Source organism: Pollicipes pollicipes, unplaced genomic scaffold (assembly GCF_011947565.3).
Source record: "Pollicipes pollicipes isolate AB1234 unplaced genomic scaffold, Ppol_2.1 Scaffold_6138;HRSCAF=7277_pilon_pilon_pilon, whole genome shotgun sequence".
In the NCBI taxonomy this organism is placed as follows: domain Eukaryota; kingdom Metazoa; phylum Arthropoda; class Thecostraca; order Pollicipedomorpha; family Pollicipedidae; genus Pollicipes; species Pollicipes pollicipes.
In genome coordinates, this window is record NW_023596818.1 from 4,053,827 (window position 1) to 4,072,139 (window position 18,313).

General features: G+C 50.2%; 2 protein-coding genes across 2 annotated transcripts in view; both read right to left on the reverse strand.

Moving 5' to 3' along the window:
* The window catches only part of LOC119106081 (uncharacterized), a 4,445-nt gene extending 1,579 nt beyond the window's left edge, over positions 1-2,866 (reverse strand). The window contains exon 1 of the mRNA XM_037229677.1: positions 2,856-2,866. The gene's annotated coding sequence lies outside the window, so the exon portion shown is untranslated. The remainder of the gene's footprint in view (positions 1-2,855) is intronic.
* Positions 2,867-10,558: 7,692 nt separating this feature from the next.
* Positions 10,559-17,884, reverse strand: LOC119106361 (uncharacterized). The gene is made up of 4 exons (XM_037229986.1): positions 17,731-17,884; positions 14,086-14,190; positions 13,142-13,407; positions 10,559-11,063 (listed from the first exon to the last, which is right to left on the reverse strand). The coding sequence occupies exons 1-4, from the start codon at positions 17,818-17,820 to the stop codon at positions 10,571-10,573; spliced, it is 954 nt and encodes a 317-aa protein (XP_037085881.1). The 5' UTR covers positions 17,821-17,884; the 3' UTR covers positions 10,559-10,570.
* Between the last annotated feature and the right edge of the window lie 429 nt (positions 17,885-18,313).

An 18,313-nucleotide genomic window follows, 5' to 3' on the forward strand; every position in this document is an offset into this window, starting at 1 on the left:
TATATATATATATTATATATATATATATATATATATATATATATATAGTATATATATATATATATATATATTATATATGTATATGTACCACGGCCAAGTCAAGATAGCCTCAGCGCGGGCTAACGTGCGCGCAGCCGCGCCGAAGCGCGCGTCATCGACTTTGGACAACATGCCCACCTAGGCCGAGCGCGAGTGGCTTTCTGTTGTCTGGCCAGGTCGCCTCCAGCCTCACTTCCATGCTTACTATTCAAGCGCAGACCGTCACCTGTATTTATAAAGCTCTCACACGCCTGGGCCACAACAGTTCATGGCTTCACGCGGGCCCGGCGCAGAACCGCGTGACAATCTCCCCTAACACGCGCCCGGGTGGAGGTCAAATTAACCCCCAAAGGTTTTTCAAGAATTGATTCTGAACGGCACGCAGTAACTGCGCCAACATTTGCATAGCTATTGATAATTGAATAAAAAATCGTCTGACATAAAGATGTAGATTTGCATATAAGATCGCTGACCTATGGCAGGTTAGAGTCAGGTCATGGTTTCAGCGAGGGCAATTCTTAGGAATCGTTCAATCTGATCCAACAACGGAGTGTTAGAGAAGCGAACTCTGAGATACTTTCTTAGTATCACAACAACTGATGAAACACTCAATTGACGCGGGTTCAAGTATGAAGTTCAGACCAAGGTCAAAACAACTGCTTTAGTACTTTAGCGCTTGCAGTATGGGTAGATCCTGGTGTTCATTTCGATTTGTTGATGATAGAAACCGCATGATTCACCTTCCATAGAGTTGGTTACGGTCAGAATAGGAACTGACCTGGAATGACCGGGTCAACATTTTCTTTTTAAGAACATACTGCCTAGCGCAATCTTTGTAGCTCATCCAAATGCAAATCTCAAAGCGGTCTTGTATGATTTTGACCACCATGACCTTCAAAAGGTCAAACAAGGTATTTGACCTTACATGAGCACAGAACCTTTTGATAGTAAGTTATCTAGGTTCTAGGGACCCTTTAGAGACTAACCTGATTTGAGATTTTTGACCTTATTTAACCCGAAGATCATGCCAGAGCGTCCAACATTAGACCTAAGTGAGTTGGCGTGCACGTCAATACACCCTGTGAATTTGGTGTCTCCAGCTCTCTGACTTCCTGAGGTCTTAGCGGGCTCAATTGACCTCCCACCTGAGCGGAGCGCATCCAATCGGCCACCCTAGGCGCGTGTTAAAAGCTGTGTTCTAAATTTATATGTATATATAATATATAATATATATATATATAATATATCTCTCTCTCTTCTCTCTCTCTCTCTCTCTCTCTCTCTCTCTCTCTCTCTCTCTCTCTTCTCTCTCTCTCTCTCTCTCTCTCTCTCTCTCTCTCTCTCTCTCTCTCTCTCTCTCCTCTCTCTCTCTCTCTCTCTCTCTCTCTCTCTCTCTCTCTCTCTCCTCTCTCTCTCTCTCCTCTCTCTCTCTCTCTCTCTCTCTCTCTCTCTCTCTCTCTCTCCTCTCTCTTCTCTCTCTCCCTCTCTCTCTCTCTCTCTCTCTCTCTTCTCTCTCTCTCTCTCTCTCTCTCTCTCTCTCTCTCTTCTCTCTCTCTCTCTCTCTCTCTCTCTTTCTACGCGTCAAAGTTTCATTAAAACTTGGACCGGTATTTATACCCGTCACGATGATGTTTTCACCGGACCGCCCGGCTGGTGCCCTCGTCAGACCCAGTTTTCTGTGTCGCACCGACTTTGCTGGGTGGACTTGCACCCCCAGGAACACGTCGCAGATACGAACTGTAGCCTAGCGGCTCCATCCTTGCGGCCATCCCGGACGGCACGGCGGTTGCGACCCCACGCAAGGCAGGCGGCGCTGCAGGCAGAGCCGGGTGAGCTCGGCCATCGCCAGCCGCGCCAGGCCTCGCCGCCGGTGCGTCCCCAGCGTGTGCAGGAAGCCAAGCGTCGCGTTCCTGTTGAGAAGCGCCTAGCAGACGAGCTCGCCGTCAGGTGACGACGCGACGTCATTGTCGGCGGCGACGAACACGCCGACGCTGAGGCCCGCCGTCATGCCGTCACGCATCTCACCGTCGGCATCGGGAACAACCGCAGCGTACGGCCAGAAGTGCTTTACGGTGTCCAGGTGTACGCTGTCCAGCGGCCTCACGGAAACGCCCGGCGGGCTGTGAACGAGGGTCAGGCGGGCATACAGCAAGCGGAAGCATTACCTGTCAGTGCTGCTCATATATCCTTGAGGTTAGTAAATACAGGCAGCAGGGTGGTGTAGTGCACATGGATCAATAAAACGTCGAAATTTTGATTAAATAACTAGAACTATTACATTTTGTTAACCCCCACCCGTCTGGGGTATTTCGTCGACTGCAGTCTCCTGGGATGGGCTTTTCCCAGGATATCTCTCAATATGCTCGCCAGATTCGAAACGTTCAAGTGGCAACCAACATTACGCAGGAACCTTTTCCGGGAATCGCTCACAGGTAAAGCGAGTGATGACGCCACAGCCTGTTTATGCGCTTCAAAACCTTATCATGATGTCAACGACCGTGTAGGTGTGCTTCCTCTTGTCGTATAATATATTTGCGGGTATTACCGTGCTATTCGTTGACAAATACATTTGCACGAATTTCATGGGCTAACAACACTAAAAAGTCGTTGATGCTTTGCAAGCATACCGTTTAGGGCAATTATATTTAGTACCAACATATTGATGCTGATATTCAACTTAAGCAGTATAAAAGCAATATGAAGCATGGCCAAGCTGTAGCAAGTCAGACCAGCCCAGGTCCAAGAGTAACCATGCTAACACAACGTCATCGGCCAGAACTGCATTTCCTTTGATAAGGGCAGGAGAGCACACACACCAGCAGGTCGGCACATCTTCGGCCGACGAAGGCGCCTCCCTGACGAACAACCGGTTGACGGCGCTGAAACGTCTGAGGTTGAACCCTCTCTGGCGACGGACATCGTCCAGCACCGGCTCCAGGTAGCAGGGCCAGCCGTCGGCACGGAACGGCACAGGCGCTCGTGCAGCTCAGGCGCCAGCATGGCGGCAGTCAGGCGACGCATGCTGGCTGCGTCCTCCGGCGCGAAGGCGTCAACCACGTGCAAGTCAGACGCGGCCAACTGTCGTAGGTCGGCAGGAGGGAAGCCGGGGTCAGGTCAAGTTGGAGGAGAGCGAGCGCATGAGGCCGGCCAGGTCAGGCCTGGTCCACCGGTGACAGAATGGGGCGTGCAGTTGCGGGGAGGGATGACTTCCAGAAGAGGCCCTGCAGCAGATTTCTTATTGCTGGCGTGATGGTTAGACTAGTGTAGATCTCGCTCGTGACAGTCGTTGTCATTAGTCAGAGAAAGATAGATCTTGGCAACCAACAGCTTCTCTTTCCGGTAACTTTAACTCACCAACGCCCACCTTTCGCAGCCTGCAGCAGTGATGTCGTCTTGTCTCATCCAGCTCAGTCAGCGTATGAGCATACATGACCATCGACAGAGGGCATCTATCTACTATAGCAATAGCTGTTGCACCAAGGGAATGCTCTGTGTGTGTGTTCGCCACTGACTCTTTGGGACTTTTTGGCGTCATGCGGATACTAAACGATAAGGAAGTTTTTAACGAGACTTTCTTACGACCAAGGGCTGCTGGCCGAGCGTGTCAGTGTCACGTCAAATTTGTGCATTTCGCACGCAGCCACTAGGGAGCGGCATGTGTTGTCAGGCATCCGAAGAGATAATCACGTTGCATGAACTGGTGTGTCACACGTGCTGTACGTCACGCGTGCACCAGCCAGCAAGATGGATTTGGCCGCTGCTGGCCGTTCATCACATTTTCCAAGATATCTCGGCAACCAGGCTGCTTCGAACCGTGATGCGAAACGGAAAGGATGAATAGATGGATTTTTTCCACGACTTTGCACGTTTTGTGCCACATCTAGGCACCCAGGACACAGACACACTCGGATAGTGGCACGTCCAATGTTAAATGAACGGGCAGGATGATTATAAGTGTTCGCACGTGTCACGTGACATGTGTCATGGCGCCCACGTGGTTTTACGTATAGCTCTTGGCATTTTCGACGAATTTACGCGTGTTTGCAACAATGTAGCACCCCGGGCACGAAGTGACTCCGAGAGTAGAACACTTCGATAGGGTACTTGTTGTAAAGTGTGCCCTCCCAAATGGTTCGGTCCCATGTGCTGTTCGTCTGCACACACGTGCTAGCAAGATGGATTTTAAGCTTATTCCCATCTTCTCGTTTTGCACCACATCTCGGGACGGGGATACGAGACTACTGTGAGAGTCAAGGAGCCATGGATTAGTGCCATATGTTGCATACTATATGCCAGGCATGGATTAGTGTGAGAAACGGGTGATTAGGTGGTAATATTTTTTCCGTGATTAAGGTCACGTGTCATGGCGCGCACGGCTGAAGCATTGGTTCCAATTTTTCGACGGGTTTAAGCGTTTTTACTATATTTCCATCACACATGACACGAAGCGACTCGAGAGTCCCTATGCCTCGCTAGACAATCTAACGGGCAAACGCGTGGTGGAAGATTGTAATGTTGCACGTGTCACCTGCCACGCGTGTACTAGATGTGAATGAGCGCATTGTCGATTTGGTCAGTTTTTACGTTTTACGCGGCATTTTTGCACACTCCGGGCGAGTTAGCGACATTGGGGCTGGTATGACCGCGATAAGGAATTAAACGGTCGGCCATAGGGTTCTACTTGTGCGACGCGAGGAATACGTGTCACATCGACGCGCTTCAGAAAAATTGAAAGTTCGTATGTTCGACAAGTTTACAAATGTTGCACCACATTGCAGCACCAATGACACGAAGCCATTGGGGTTGAAATTATTGATAGGGAATCATAGTAATATAGAGACATAATAACCATAGAGATTAGTATCATATTTGTCTCTATGATTAGAATTACGAGCCTTTCAATGCTCTTCTGTCCCTAACATTGCAGGCAAGTAGGCGGGTTTGTGCGCCCCTGCCTAATATGCATGTGGTGATGAGTAGACATTATCATTCTCGTCTCACAATGACAGCCCCCCCAAATGCTCTTCTGTCCCCTACATTGCAGGCAAGTAGGCGAGTTTGTGCACCCCTGCCTAATATGCACATGTCTGATGAGTAGAAGTTGTGATTATGTCTCAAAATGAGAGCCTTCCAAATTTTCTGCTGTCCTTTACACTATAGGCAAGTGGGCGGATTTGTGCGCCTCTGCCTATATACAATGTGTCGTTGTTGTGTGGTGTTAGGTTTCGTGCTGGGCTCTGCCTGGTATTGCTGTATGCGTTTCAATTAGACCAGCCAAAGCAAAATAACACTTTAGTGAATAATATGCCGCCTGAGTTTTGTGTGATAAGGCAGGACGCCTTGCAGTCAGGTCCATGTTTCGACGTAATTATTTATCTTGTCTAGTCCATATAAGGCGCGTGGTTGAGTTTGATTCGATATGAATTTTGTTTCTTATATGTACAAGTTTTTCGGACCTTGAGGGACAGTCTGGAAATCAGTTGTCTCTGGAAAATTCAGATCCTGGATCCCCAAACTGCAAAGAATATTTGTCACCTTGCTGAAAGTAGAAGCGTGGCCCTATCAGGCTTTTCGTCATGATGAGACTCACAGAAAACTCCTCCAGAATCCCAAGAGCATAGTGCCCCAAACCAAAGGTTTTGGCCGTACCTCGCCTAAATTCCTGTTTCAAGATCTGGTTCGGGATAGAGGGCACAACATCCCTGTGCCTCTTGAGAATAAATGCTTGCTATCCTTCGGGGTGCTCTCTGGAACGGGGCACCCCTTAGAACTAAGTGCTATGTGTGAAGATAATGGCTTCAGTGCTCCTTCGCTGAATGGGCCGATCCATGGTTTGGTGAAGCCTAAAATGCACATACGATGTAGTGTCCCTGACATTCGGTGCTTCCCGAAAATGAACAATTTGGGTCTCTGCGGCTTCCCGACAATTTTGTGCCTCTTGGAAGTGCAGGCGATGTGGTTTTAACCGTGAAGGTTTTGGTTTTACTTCACAACGAGGCCGCGGTTGCCACGACAGGGCATCAAACCGCGATGTTTATCCCAAAATGCAGGAGAAAGGTCAACCCTAGGGGGCCTTGCAGTTGGCGACATATCCTGGACGGTACCGGATCAACATGCTTTTATACAGTTTACATGTAAATATCGCCGTAATTTCCACCGACTGTGTACTATGCCACTCTACTAACTGTATGTACTCATCCCAGGGAGATGTGGACGTAGCACTGGTAGGTATTGCTTCCACTGGTATGTTATGCCCACCCTAACCCTGTTCACAGCCCACCGGAGTCTCCGTGAGGCATGTGGACCATCATACACCCTGGACGCCGTACCAGGCGCTTCTGGCCGTACACCCGCGGTTGTTCCGACGCCGACGGTTTGCGTGGCGTGACGGCATGACGGCGGGCCTCAGCGCCGGCGTGTTCGTCGCCACAAACCGCTCCAATTGCAGCGGCAGGGGCGACAAGCCGGCAGGGGGCGACAGCCGGCAGGGGCGACACTCACCCGCTGGCAGCAGGCGCGTCTGGGACCGGCGTGACCACTTCGGCAAGGCGGCCGACCCGCTCGGCCAGCTGGTGGTGCCGTTTGCACGCGGTCAAGGTGTAATCGGTCAGCAGTAGACACGTGGGCTGGTGTGTGTGTGGAGATTAGCCCGGGCCGTGTGTGGCTGGCTTTGCATACCAAGGCTCAGAGGCCGGTCAGTACCTGTACCCCTGATGCACGCACACGCGCGCACGCACGCACACACGCACGCACACATACAAACACACACATATGTACACGCACACGCACACGCACGCACAAGCACATGCATATTCAGGCATACGCACGCATGTACGCACGCGTGAACAAACCAGACAATCAATCAATCAAAGACAATCAATCAAAGACAATCCACGCTTGCTTGAGGACACATGTCTATGAGGACGCACAGGAAGCGGGTAAACGCAACGGGGGTGATAGTTGACTGGATCGTGCGCGTGCCTGCCTGGTTTTGGCATCGCAATTATTATTGCGTCTTTCCACGCCTCCGAGAAAACATGGGAGAGCAATGTGTCATTGAAAATCATCATTATTAATTGTAATGGTATAATAGGTATAAAAGGTATAATAGCACTGATGCAACTAGAGCTCATAGCTACAGTTGTAACAGTGTTAATAAAGCCCACAGGGCTGGTGTGAGTGTGCGCCTATAAGTAATTTTCCTGGGCCACTAAAATCTCGTGAAGACGCTACGGGCCGACCCAGGCCACATTCTACAAATCAACGTTGGAACGCAAACAATGTCGTGCCGTCCGGTTGGCGATTTATCTTGGCGTCTGATAGTGCTCACACAACGACGATTTTTTGGGCATGCACGCATATAAGTATGCTATATTGCATTTTATATGTCTAAAAATAGGCCGTTGATCAGCACTGAGTGCATGCACCTTCGGGCTATCTGCCGGAAATATCAATGACGTCATAAAGCATACCTGTTGCGCTGGCAGCTAAAGCTCTAGAAAGGGGCCGACGAAAACGCACAGATGTTGTCTTGGCTTGCACCTAAAAAATTTTCCCGGGCCATCTTCATTTTGCCAACGCTTTAACGTCAGAATTGGCAACAGAACTATCCGTCATAACGCAAAAAGTGCAGGACGGTTCGATGGTGTTTTTAACATAGCGTGTGATAGTGCTCCCATAATAACATTGTTTCACCATGGCCACACTCACCGTGCTCGCATAAAATTATTTTATCTTACCTCCTTAACACGCGCCCGGGAGGCCGGATAGATGCCCCTCGCTCGGGTGGGGGAGGGTCAATTTGACCCCCTAAGATCTCGAGAAATAAATCAGCTAGAAACACCAAATTCACAGGGTGTGTTGAAATGGACATGAACTTTTTTGGGTCAAAGTTTGAGGTTCCTAGGTCTGACTTTCGGGTAAAATGAGGTCAAACAAGCTCAAATTTCAGATTGGTCTCCAAAGGGCAGCTAGAACCTAGGAAACTGTTCTAAGAAAAATGTCACCCGCTCGATTAAGGCCAGTGATCTTGTTTGACTTCTTAACACGCGCCCGGGTGGCCGGTTAGATACCCTTCGCTCGGGTGGAGGGGGCCAATTAATTCTCCCCTGAGATCGCAGAAAACTAAGAGAGCTAGAGAGGCCAAACTCACAGGATGTGTTGACCTGTACATAAACTCACTTAGGTCAAAATTTGAGGTCCCTAGGTTATGACCCCTGGGTCAGATAAGGTCAAACACGATCAACTTCCAGATTGGTCTCATAAGTGCCACGAGAACCTAGACAACTGTTCTAAGCAAAATGTCACACGCTGGGTTAAGGTCAGTGACCTTGTTTGACCTTTCAAGGGTCATGATTGGAAAAATAATATAAGACTGCTTTGAGTTTTGCATTTGGATCAGCGGCAAAGATTACGCTAGGCAGCATGTTTCTAAAAACGAAATGTTGACCTCGGTAATTTTAGGTCATTGACCTAGGCTGACCGCACAGAAGTTCATGGAAGGTGTATAATGCAGTTCCTGCTATCAATGTATTCGAAATTGGCACCAGAAACTAGCCCACACGGCAAGCCCGAGAGTAATAAACAGGTTGATTTTGACCTTGGTCTGACCTTCATACCTGACCCTGGGCCAACGCTATTTGTTTATGCAATTGTTGTGTTGCCTATGAAAGCATCTCAGAGATGAATGGTTTCGTCTAACACTCCGTCGTTTGATCGGATTGAACAATCCTCTAAAGCGTGCCTTCGCTGAAACCATGGCCTGACTTTGACCTGCCATAGGCCAGCGACCTTACAAGAAACATCTAAATTTGTGGTGGCAGACGATCCTCTATTTAATTGACTGGAGCCATGTAAAATTTGGCATGGCTACGCCGCGCTTTTCGGAAGCCATTCTGGGAAAGCCTTAGCGAGCGGGGGTCAATTTGACCCCCCCCCCCCCTACCCGAGCGCATTTCAACTCTTGATGCAGCTGGTTCGCCAGCAATGAGTGTATGCGCCGTTGGATCATCCATCGGCAAATTTCCATGCCGTCATTGAACAAAATTATCGCGCTGGCAACTGAGAACACTTAATAAATGCAAACAATAATAGAAAGTGGTCGTGTTGGCGTGCGCCTATAATGAGTTTTGTCGGGTCAGTGTGATCTGGCGAGCACGCCACCGGCCGGCCCTGGTCATCTTCTGCAATGCACCGTCATAACGCAGAAAATGTCATGTCATTTCGCCCGATCGGCAGTTATACCGGTGGCTCACAGTGCTCCTGTAACGACAATGTTTAAACATGCTCGCACCCGCCCGCCCAGACATAAAGTATTTTGCATTGCCCTTCGGAAGTCTAGAAATAGTCAGCTCACCAGCCCTAAGTGCATAAACTGTTGGGTAACTGATGAGCAAATAGCAATGACGTCACAAAGCATAGCTGTTTCATTGGCAGCTAACAGCTCTAAATCACTGCTAACGAAAATGCCAAGTGGCGGTGGTGATGTGCGTTTGAAAGTACCTTTGTCGGGCCACTGTATTATCGAGAACATGCTACTGGCCGGCTCTGGGCACATTTGGCAATGCACCATTAAAACGCATGAAAGGTCATTTTGCCCGTTCAGCGAGATGCATTTGCTTCTGATAGTGTCTACTTTTCATTGCATCATAACTTCAGGAACAGCCGGCTCGTCAGCACGGAGTGCATACGCCAATGGGTCGTTGCCCGACAAATATCAACGTCATTAAACAGAACTGGTGCACTGGCAACTGACCGCACTACAGCAATGCTAACAAAATTACACAGCGGTTGTATTTGCCTGCGCCTGTAAGTAGTTTTACCGGGACACTGGTACTTAGCGAACACGCTACGGGACGAGTTTGACCACATGATGCAAAGCACCGTTTTAACTCAGAAAACATCATGTCGTTCGATCGCCAGTTCATTCCGACGTCTGATAGTGCTGCCCCAGCAATGTTTGAGAATGGTTGCAAACACTGTGCACGCATAGAAGTATTCAGGGGTGTCGATTTCTCAAAATAATAAGGGGTCAGAGTCTTGGAAGTTGCCATATATGGAAAGTCACGTTGAACTTCTCGGATATTAACCATTTTTGTGTCCGGCATGCAATGATATACATACATACACGCATACATACATACTCATACAAACGTTATATGTTATATATATATATATATATATATATATATATGTATATAGGTGTGAGAAGTATATTTGCATATAAGCAACTGCAAAGTCCAGATAGCCTCGGCGCGGGCCAAGGAGCGATCAGCCGCGCTGAAGCGCGCGTCATCGGCTTCGGACAACATGCCACCTAGGCTGAGCGCGAGTGGCCTTCCGTCGTCTGACCAAATCACCCCCAGCCTCGCTTCCATGCTAGACTATTAAAACGCAGACCGTCAGCTGCCATTCACGTTAATATGTATAAATATATGTGTATATACACACACACATGTATATATATATATATATGTATATATAAACGTGTCAAAAGTTTGTGTTTATGAACTTTGACCGGTATTTATACGCACTAGGATGTTTTCACCGGACCGCCCGGCTGTTGGGCGCCATCGTCTGACTCTGTTTCTTGCGTCGCACCGTCTTCTGCTGGGTGGACTTCCGCCCAGAACACGTTGCAGACCGAACTGTAGCCTAGCGGCTCCATCATGTGCATCACGGACGGCACGGCGGTTGCGACCAGGCAGGGCAGGCGGCGCTGTAGGCAGAGCCGGGTGAGCGCTTCCATCGCCAGCCGCGCCAGGCCTCGCCGCCGGTGCGTCTCCAGCGTGTGCAGGAAGCCAAGCATCGCGTTTCTGTTGAGCAGCGCCCAGCAGACGAGCTCGCCGTCAGGTGATGACGCCACGTCACTGTCGGCGGCGACGAACACGCCGGCGCTGAGGCCCACCGTCATGCCGTCGCGCATCACACCGTCGGCATCGGGTGTAACCGCGGTGTACGGCCAGAAACGCTTGACGGTGTCCAGGTGCATGCTGTCCAGCGGCCTCACGGAGACGCCCGGCGGGCTGTGAACGAATGTCAGGCGGGCATACAGTCAGCGGAAGCATCAGCTGTCGACCGCGCGTGACATCCCCCTGACGTTAGAACACACAGTCAGCAGGGTGGTTCAGTTCAGCACCGCTTGGGGGTATTTCGTCAACCGCAACCTCCCGGGCGTAGACCTTCCCCCAGATATCTCGGAATAGCATCGACCGATTTGAAACATCCAAGTGGCAACCAGCCATTCCGGAGGAGCTTTACCCGCGATCTGTAGACATAATGCGACTGATGACATCGCAGGCAACGTAACTATTCATGAGGATCACACAAATATTCGAACGATTTGCTACGGCCCTGTTGGTGCTTGACCGTTCTGGTGCCCCTTGTCGTATATCTTTTCATTTGGCACTAATCCAAAATACTCGACATTCTGGCGCTTCATAATCTCGTCATGATATTAGCAATAGTGTAGGTGGTCTGCTCACTCCTGGTCTCTGATTCTTTGGGGCATTAACACGCGTTTGGGTGGGGCCAGTGTGACTCGCGAAAGTTTTTTTCAAAATGATTTCCGTACGGCGCGGGGAAGTCGTACCAAAACTTTGCATGCTGTTAGCAAATTCATAGTAGATGTTTTTGTTGATACGATTGAAATGTGTCTTATAAGGCCGATGTCCCATTGCAGGTCAAAATCAGGTTGTTTCTATCATCGAAGTAACATTCTGCAATACCGTTCAATTGCGTGCGAGAACGGATTAGTAGACGAGACCATGCATCTCTGGAATCGTTTGTAATACAATTAGGCAATCTAATTTAGGATAGCGACATATTAAATTGGCCTTTGGTCAGGTATGAACGTCAGACCGAGTCCAAAGCAATCTCCTTTTTAGGGGATGCTTGCGTTATGGGGGACTTCTTAATAATCATTTTGATTTGTATAACAGCGAACGTAAGAGACTTTTCCATGGACTTCTTACGTGTCAGACTAGATCACTACCGAAAATAACGCAGGGCATCATTTTGTTTTGAGGAACATACCACCTATCATAATCACTGACACTTATTGAAATTGAAAACAATACAGCAAACTCGTAGGTTGTTAGCCGTCACGACTCTCTAAACGTCGAGCAAGGCCAATGAATTGGAATAAGCGCTAACGGCATTTGAGTCACTCGACACAACGACATTTAGGTCTATGGTGGCTGCATGAGGTCTGAAGACACCTTAAATACAACCCAGAATTTGGCATTGTTTCATCCTAAGGTCATGACCTCAGAAAATCAAATCTGGATACACATGAGTTCACATACAAGGCCACCCCACTCTGTACATTTGGTGCCTCTAGCTTGGGATCAAATTGAGCCCTTCCTTAGCAAAGATAATCATACAGTCACCCAGACGCGTGTTAACACACGCCCGGGTGGCCTGCCGGATTCCTTTCTCTCGGGTGGGGGGTCAGTTTGCCCCCCCCTCTGATATCTCAGGAACTAAGAGAGCTAAAGACACAAAATCTACAAGGTGTATTGGTCTGCAGGTGGTCTCACTTAGGTCAAAGGCTGAGGTTACTGGGTCATGACCTTCGGGTCAAATGAGGTAAAGCATGGTCAAATTTTGACAACTTGACTTCGCCGAATCCATGGCCTGATTTTGACTTACCGTAGGTCAGTGGCTTAACGAGGTAATCTGCTTTTTACATCAAGCGATCCGTTATTCAACTGTCTATAGCTATGCAAAATTTTGGCGCGGTTAAACTGCGACGCTTAGAAACCATTGCGAAAAGATTCTCAGGGAGTCAAATTTACCCCCACTCGGGTCCATGCTAACACGCTGTTCAGCCGTATACGCATTCAAGGGTATGAACGTGCACTTATAATATTTCACTAGCCAATCGTTCATATTTGGCAAATACCTCCTTTGGGTACTGCATTTCCGTAGCACCACTAAAAAAGCTGATATTCCACCTCCCATCTGTTCACATTACATGCGATGCAAAACATGCCTCGGCTGCAAGGAGCCAGACCAACCCAGATCCAAGAGTCACCACACGAACACAACGCCATCGGCCAGAGCTGCCTCTCCTTCCTCCCAGGCAGTTGAGCACACGCACCAGCAGGTCAGCACACACTCGACCGGCGGGTACTCCTCCTTGACGAACAACGTGTTGGTGTCAATGAGTCTGGAGCTGAACCCTCTCTGGTGACGGACGTCTCCCAGCACCTGCTTCAGGTAGCAGGGCCAGCAGTCGGCACGGAACGGCATCCGCCACAGACGCTCGTGCAGCTCAGGCGCCAGCATGGCGGCAGTCAGGCGACGCATGCTGGCTGCGTCCTCCGGCGCGAAGGCGTCGACCACGTGCCAGTCTGGCGCAGCCAACTGTCGTAGGTCGGCAGGGGAGAGTCGGGGTCAGGTCAAGTTGGAGGAGAACGAGCGCATGAGGCCGGCCCAGGTCAGGCCTGGTGACCCGCTGAAGGAACGGAGTGTGAAGTTACGGAAGGGAAAGCTTCCAGAAAAGGCCGATATTCAATGCGCACGCTAATAGCGAGCGTCTGGAGCCATTTAGTTCGGTCTTTAATCAACAGCTTGATGTAAGCAAGAAAGAAACTCAGCTCCTGGTTGTTCGGCCTTATGGATTCAGAGAAAACGAGGCTATAGACCAAGAAATGATGAAATTGTCGGTATACAGCATTTCAGGCTGTGCTAAAAGTCACGAATGCATTGACACAGGTGAGTAGCACTTTTGGCTCGCTATCATAACCAGAGATCGGAGCACCGAATAGGTCGATATATCCAGTGCTGGCTCCCCAACGTCGTTAAGCCTGTATCTCATGGTATGTGAAAGGCTGATTACTTAGCATAAGAGCTCTGATCTCATCAGTTTCATCTACAAAATCCTCCTCGAAAGCAGCAGCACCCACGGAGACCTTGCGAACATTTCCAATATGTTGCTTGGGCCTTGCAGGTTTTCCTGCTTTAGGTGTTACACAGCTGTCGAATTTCAACGAATTGTCTGCTGCATGGGGCTCATTTAAGCATGTTATTTTGTCTACTGACCATGATTACAATAGACACTAGCGGCTTCGACGTGTCGGGGCTTGCGTAGATCCAATGCTTGCACGTGTTGATACCGCTCTGAATCAGAAGCAGCAGACACCGCGTCTGTAAGAAGAACGGGCCCATAATTAGATGACAACGGTTCGTGCATCGTCATCCAGAAGCTTTCGAGGCTGACGGCGAGAAAGAAGTTTTGCAAAACCTATTGGCTAAGGGTATCCGAGACACCTTCGGTGAACCCGAGACGAGAGCTGTGGCGACATGGACTAGCACCTTTTCGGGTGAGAGAAGAGTAGGTATAGCGTAAGCAGTACCGTTTCGAGAACACTGCATCAGGACGGCAGTGTCCCCCACAACGTTTGGCAAGTTAACTTCCCAGAGTGCCGTACCCCCTTCGGCGCCCCGAGCATTTGCTTGAGGCAAGTGTCGTCACCCCTCAGTCCCACGAAGGCAAATGATCGCGGTGTTGATTGCCGAGGACAGGAACAAGGGAGATTCCCAAGATTGTGGGCTCGGAGCAATTTTGATGCATTTCTCTTCATGCACCAACGTGAGCCTAGTAGTAAAATAACACAAAAGCTCGGAGCTCGAACGTCCTACAGCCCCAACCCAGCCCGACAGTTCCTGCACCTATGCCCAAGGACGCAAGCACGATCACGCGCACTGATTGGTCACAACTAATTCATTCTTCTCCAATCATTGACTAAAGAGGTCAGCGATAAAGAGATTACTTCCGCGTGCTTTTATTCCGAACGTTGTTGAGAACTTCCGGGCACTTCATCGACGAGACGATTCTGCGAATTCTGGATGACGCCAGGTTCACTCGCTTTCTTGGTTAGCTCGCCCGTTTGAAAACCCTTCCTGACGTTAAAAAAATGGAGGACATCTAATCTAGATTCCAGATCTATCCCAGCCTTCTGTTGATGGAAAACATCATATACTTGAGGCGGAGAACCATGGGATCCATCTTGGCCCCATGAGAACACTTGAGAACACAGACGCCATCAGGACGCTCTTTTACTCTCGTCGGCGTTCGAAATGAGAGCAGCGCGGTTGTGAAAGGAGACTACACCAAGGTCAATGCATCCTTCCGTCCTCCTTTTAGGACGGGGGGGGGGAGGACCTGCGTTTTCACGAGCGCGTCAACCACACATATGAACGTTTCGACCTTAATCGGGACCCGAGTGGTACTGCACGCCCCGAGGACGTCGCCATTTTCGTGTTGGACTCCTCGCTTACGTTGTTGGCTTCGGCCGACCGTCAAGCTCGCGGTCAGGCCTAGGTCAATATCCCTCGCGTTAACGGCAAGATAAGCAATGCAAGTCATAACAGCACGCTAACGAGACAGCCGTGACGCAGCACGTTATGCAGGAGTTCGGTGACGCGTTCCGGCGCGATGTAGGTAGCGTGAGGCCCCGCTGCCTCTGGGGATCGCCAGCCGTCAGGACGAGTTCGATAACACTAGGTCCGTTTGCACCGAGACAGCCCAGTTCAAGATCAGCCGGTGCCGGCTTGGGCCGACCAGCGCCACCAGGTGGCGCCAACAGTTCGGGGCCATCGGTGGCGGCATCGGCATAAGGACCTCTGTGCGGCCCGAACGGACCGAGACCGGGGCGTGTGTTGCCGCGCGCACGACCAGTAGGTACTCTGTTCGGACTGAAGCATCCATACGCCCCGCCTGCACGGACTAGAGCGCTGACACTGCTCGCCAACTGTAACGTTTAAGCGCCTTGCCGACTGGAGGGCACTCACCGCGCCCAAATCAACCTAGTGCCAACAATGCGGGCGCCTCGACTTGACTGCCAAAGCAGTGCCGCCATTGCAGCTATAGTATGGACGGCCTCGCTCATGTATGAAACCGTTGTGTTCGGGATTCTGGTGTGTCCCAGCTTTAGTCCAACACCCTCAAGCAGCACTTCAGGAAGGTGTCCGTCAGACAGCGGAAGGTGGCAGACAAGGGCCTGCCAGACTCTACAACAACGTCACAGCCCCGGCCAATCCCTCCCGGCCTCCAGAGACAAAGCAGCCGAAGCGGCAAGCCAACTTCGACAGCCGAAGTCGCGACGACGTTTTGAAGCAGGAAGGGAGAGAAATACGCGGAGCTGCGTAGCAGCTCATGGGCGATACCGTGGTCTACACGAAGCAGCTCGAGTGGTGGCGTCACTGGCCCATGGGATTCCACCAGTAAAAAACTAATCCGACGCTCATGCTCACGTTCACATGGAAGACTAATGGAAAAACCCGTCGCGAGCGAGACGGGTTTTTGTGAGCGAGATGCGGTGGCTTGGTGTGTGAAATGCCCCGGGGCCATATACTCGTCGGGTGTTCACAGTGGTTCTAGTGGTTTGTTTACCGTTGTGTGTTCTGTCCGCTGTTACATCCTCATCGACATGTTTCAGGCAACATAGATCGCAGTGGTGTAAACGAATGTGCATTGCATTGCGTTATGGACGCTAGGTTTAGTTGTGTTCGTGAGTTGTAAATGTTCAGCATTTGCAAATAAGATAGAACTTCAAATTCTTAATAGAATACAATATATTGTCTCAGATTGATTGTTGTGGCATGCCATTGGTCATCCACTCCCATGCGTTCGCTTAACTCTGCGATTCGGAAGACGATAGTGAGACGCCAAGTTTTGCTGCCTTGGAGAGTCATAAAACCGTGGCCACTCGAAGGCTGCTATTAAAACGGCAGAGACAGGATTGCGATGGTCATGATAGGTTGTGCGCTTGAAAACGTTCTTGTATGAGCTGGAATTAACAAGGTTTACCTATGGTCAGAACGAAATAGGCTGCTTTAACGTTTCCGTGTGAGTAGGAGATGGAGCTGAGTTCGTCAAATCACTGGCGAGTAGACTGAAATAGAAACGAAGGTACGAAATTACACACATAGTCTGACGGTTTAGAAGTGCATAAAATCAACCGCAGTGGTATCTCAAGGAATTCTTAGTTATGAATACCCTACCTACGTCTCAGTAAATATCACAGACTTCTTGGTTCGTTTCAATATCAGGTAATAGTCCATCCTCCTGGGTGAATACTACGAGGATAACGACAGAATATAAGTCCTTTCACAAGGTCAGCAGTCATCACATAACAAAATTATACTGAGCGGCAGTGACCTGCCATCCGAGTCAACGTTAATTCGTTGGACAGCCAAGTAATCCGGCACTGGTGCAGCACGCTGGAGCCGAACCCGCGCTGAGGTCAAAGACTCAGAACATAATCGAGGGTTACTTTAAGTCGCAGCCCGGCGTCCTGCGTATGCAGAGCCGTCCCGCCGGGGAAATCGCTGTTCGTGCGGTTGTTTGAGACTGGATTTATGCAAATGGCTTTCAACGTTCGGCACTAGGGCTCCCAGCCCACCTAGGAAACCAAATCAGGGACCGTCCACGTCTCATCGCCTTTACCACAGAATGGGCTTCTTACGACCAGTCACTCGTCAGGCCTCGTTGACTGGTCGTACCGCTGCTTTGTAGATAGCACGTAGCCGCATCTTGGGCACTGGTCGCATATCACGGAATGCGATATCGTTGAACATGTTTAACGTACGTGAACGTGCAGCCTCTTGAGGCAGTTTGAGTTCTTTCACGACCCATTTTAAACCAATCACGTTGATGAAGTGATGCGGCTCAGGGTTTCTTACCTTGGCTGTGATTGGGCCATATGCCTTCAAACGGGCCACAAGATGGCCGATATCTTCTTGGTTCACCAGCTGCACGTTCTGTTCGTTCATGGTTGAACCGAGGATGAGTCCTCACCGCTACAGGCGCGCCGACAAAGCCGACTGCCAGCTCCTCATGGGCGTCCCAGAAGCACAGTGACCAAACGCGCTGCCGCAGTGGGGGGCGGCGAAATGTGGCCTCCCTCTCAAGGCCGTTCTCGGCGGTAGGCAACAGCGAATCGTGCCGAGACGCCGATGGTGTCAAGGTCGGGATGCGACACGACCGCGGAACATGGCTTTGTCAGGGGTTCTGACCTCATTTCGCCTCCACTATCGTTCTTAGTTCTCTCCTTACGCCGTACTACGCATCGTCCCGCGATATGGTTTTGTCAGACCCAGGGGCGGATCTAGATGGAGGCCGCGGTGGCGCAAGCACAGGAGAGGGGGGGGGGCAGGACACAGGGGTCACCTGCCCCCCCCCCCCCTTAGGTTCCGAAGAGCCCAAAGGGCCCCTCGAGACCTATGATTAAGGACCCGATTTCAATGCCAGCCAGAGGGCCCTGCG

What these genes read in the sequence shown, in the direction of transcription:
- LOC119106361 (XM_037229986.1), bottom strand. Translation starts at nt 17,820, where the DNA reads ATGAACGAACAGAACGTGCAGCTGGTGAACCAAGAAGATATCGGCCAT. An exon ending in ATGGCCCAATCACAGCCAAG is followed by an intron (nt 14,191 to 17,730) that starts GTAAGAAACCCT and finishes TTCTTCTTACAG; the next exon opens with ACGCGGTGTCTGCTGCTTCT. An exon ending in TAGTGTCTATTGTAATCATG is followed by an intron (nt 13,408 to 14,085) that starts GTCAGTAGACAA and finishes GACCTACGACAG; the next exon opens with TTGGCTGCGCCAGACTGGCA.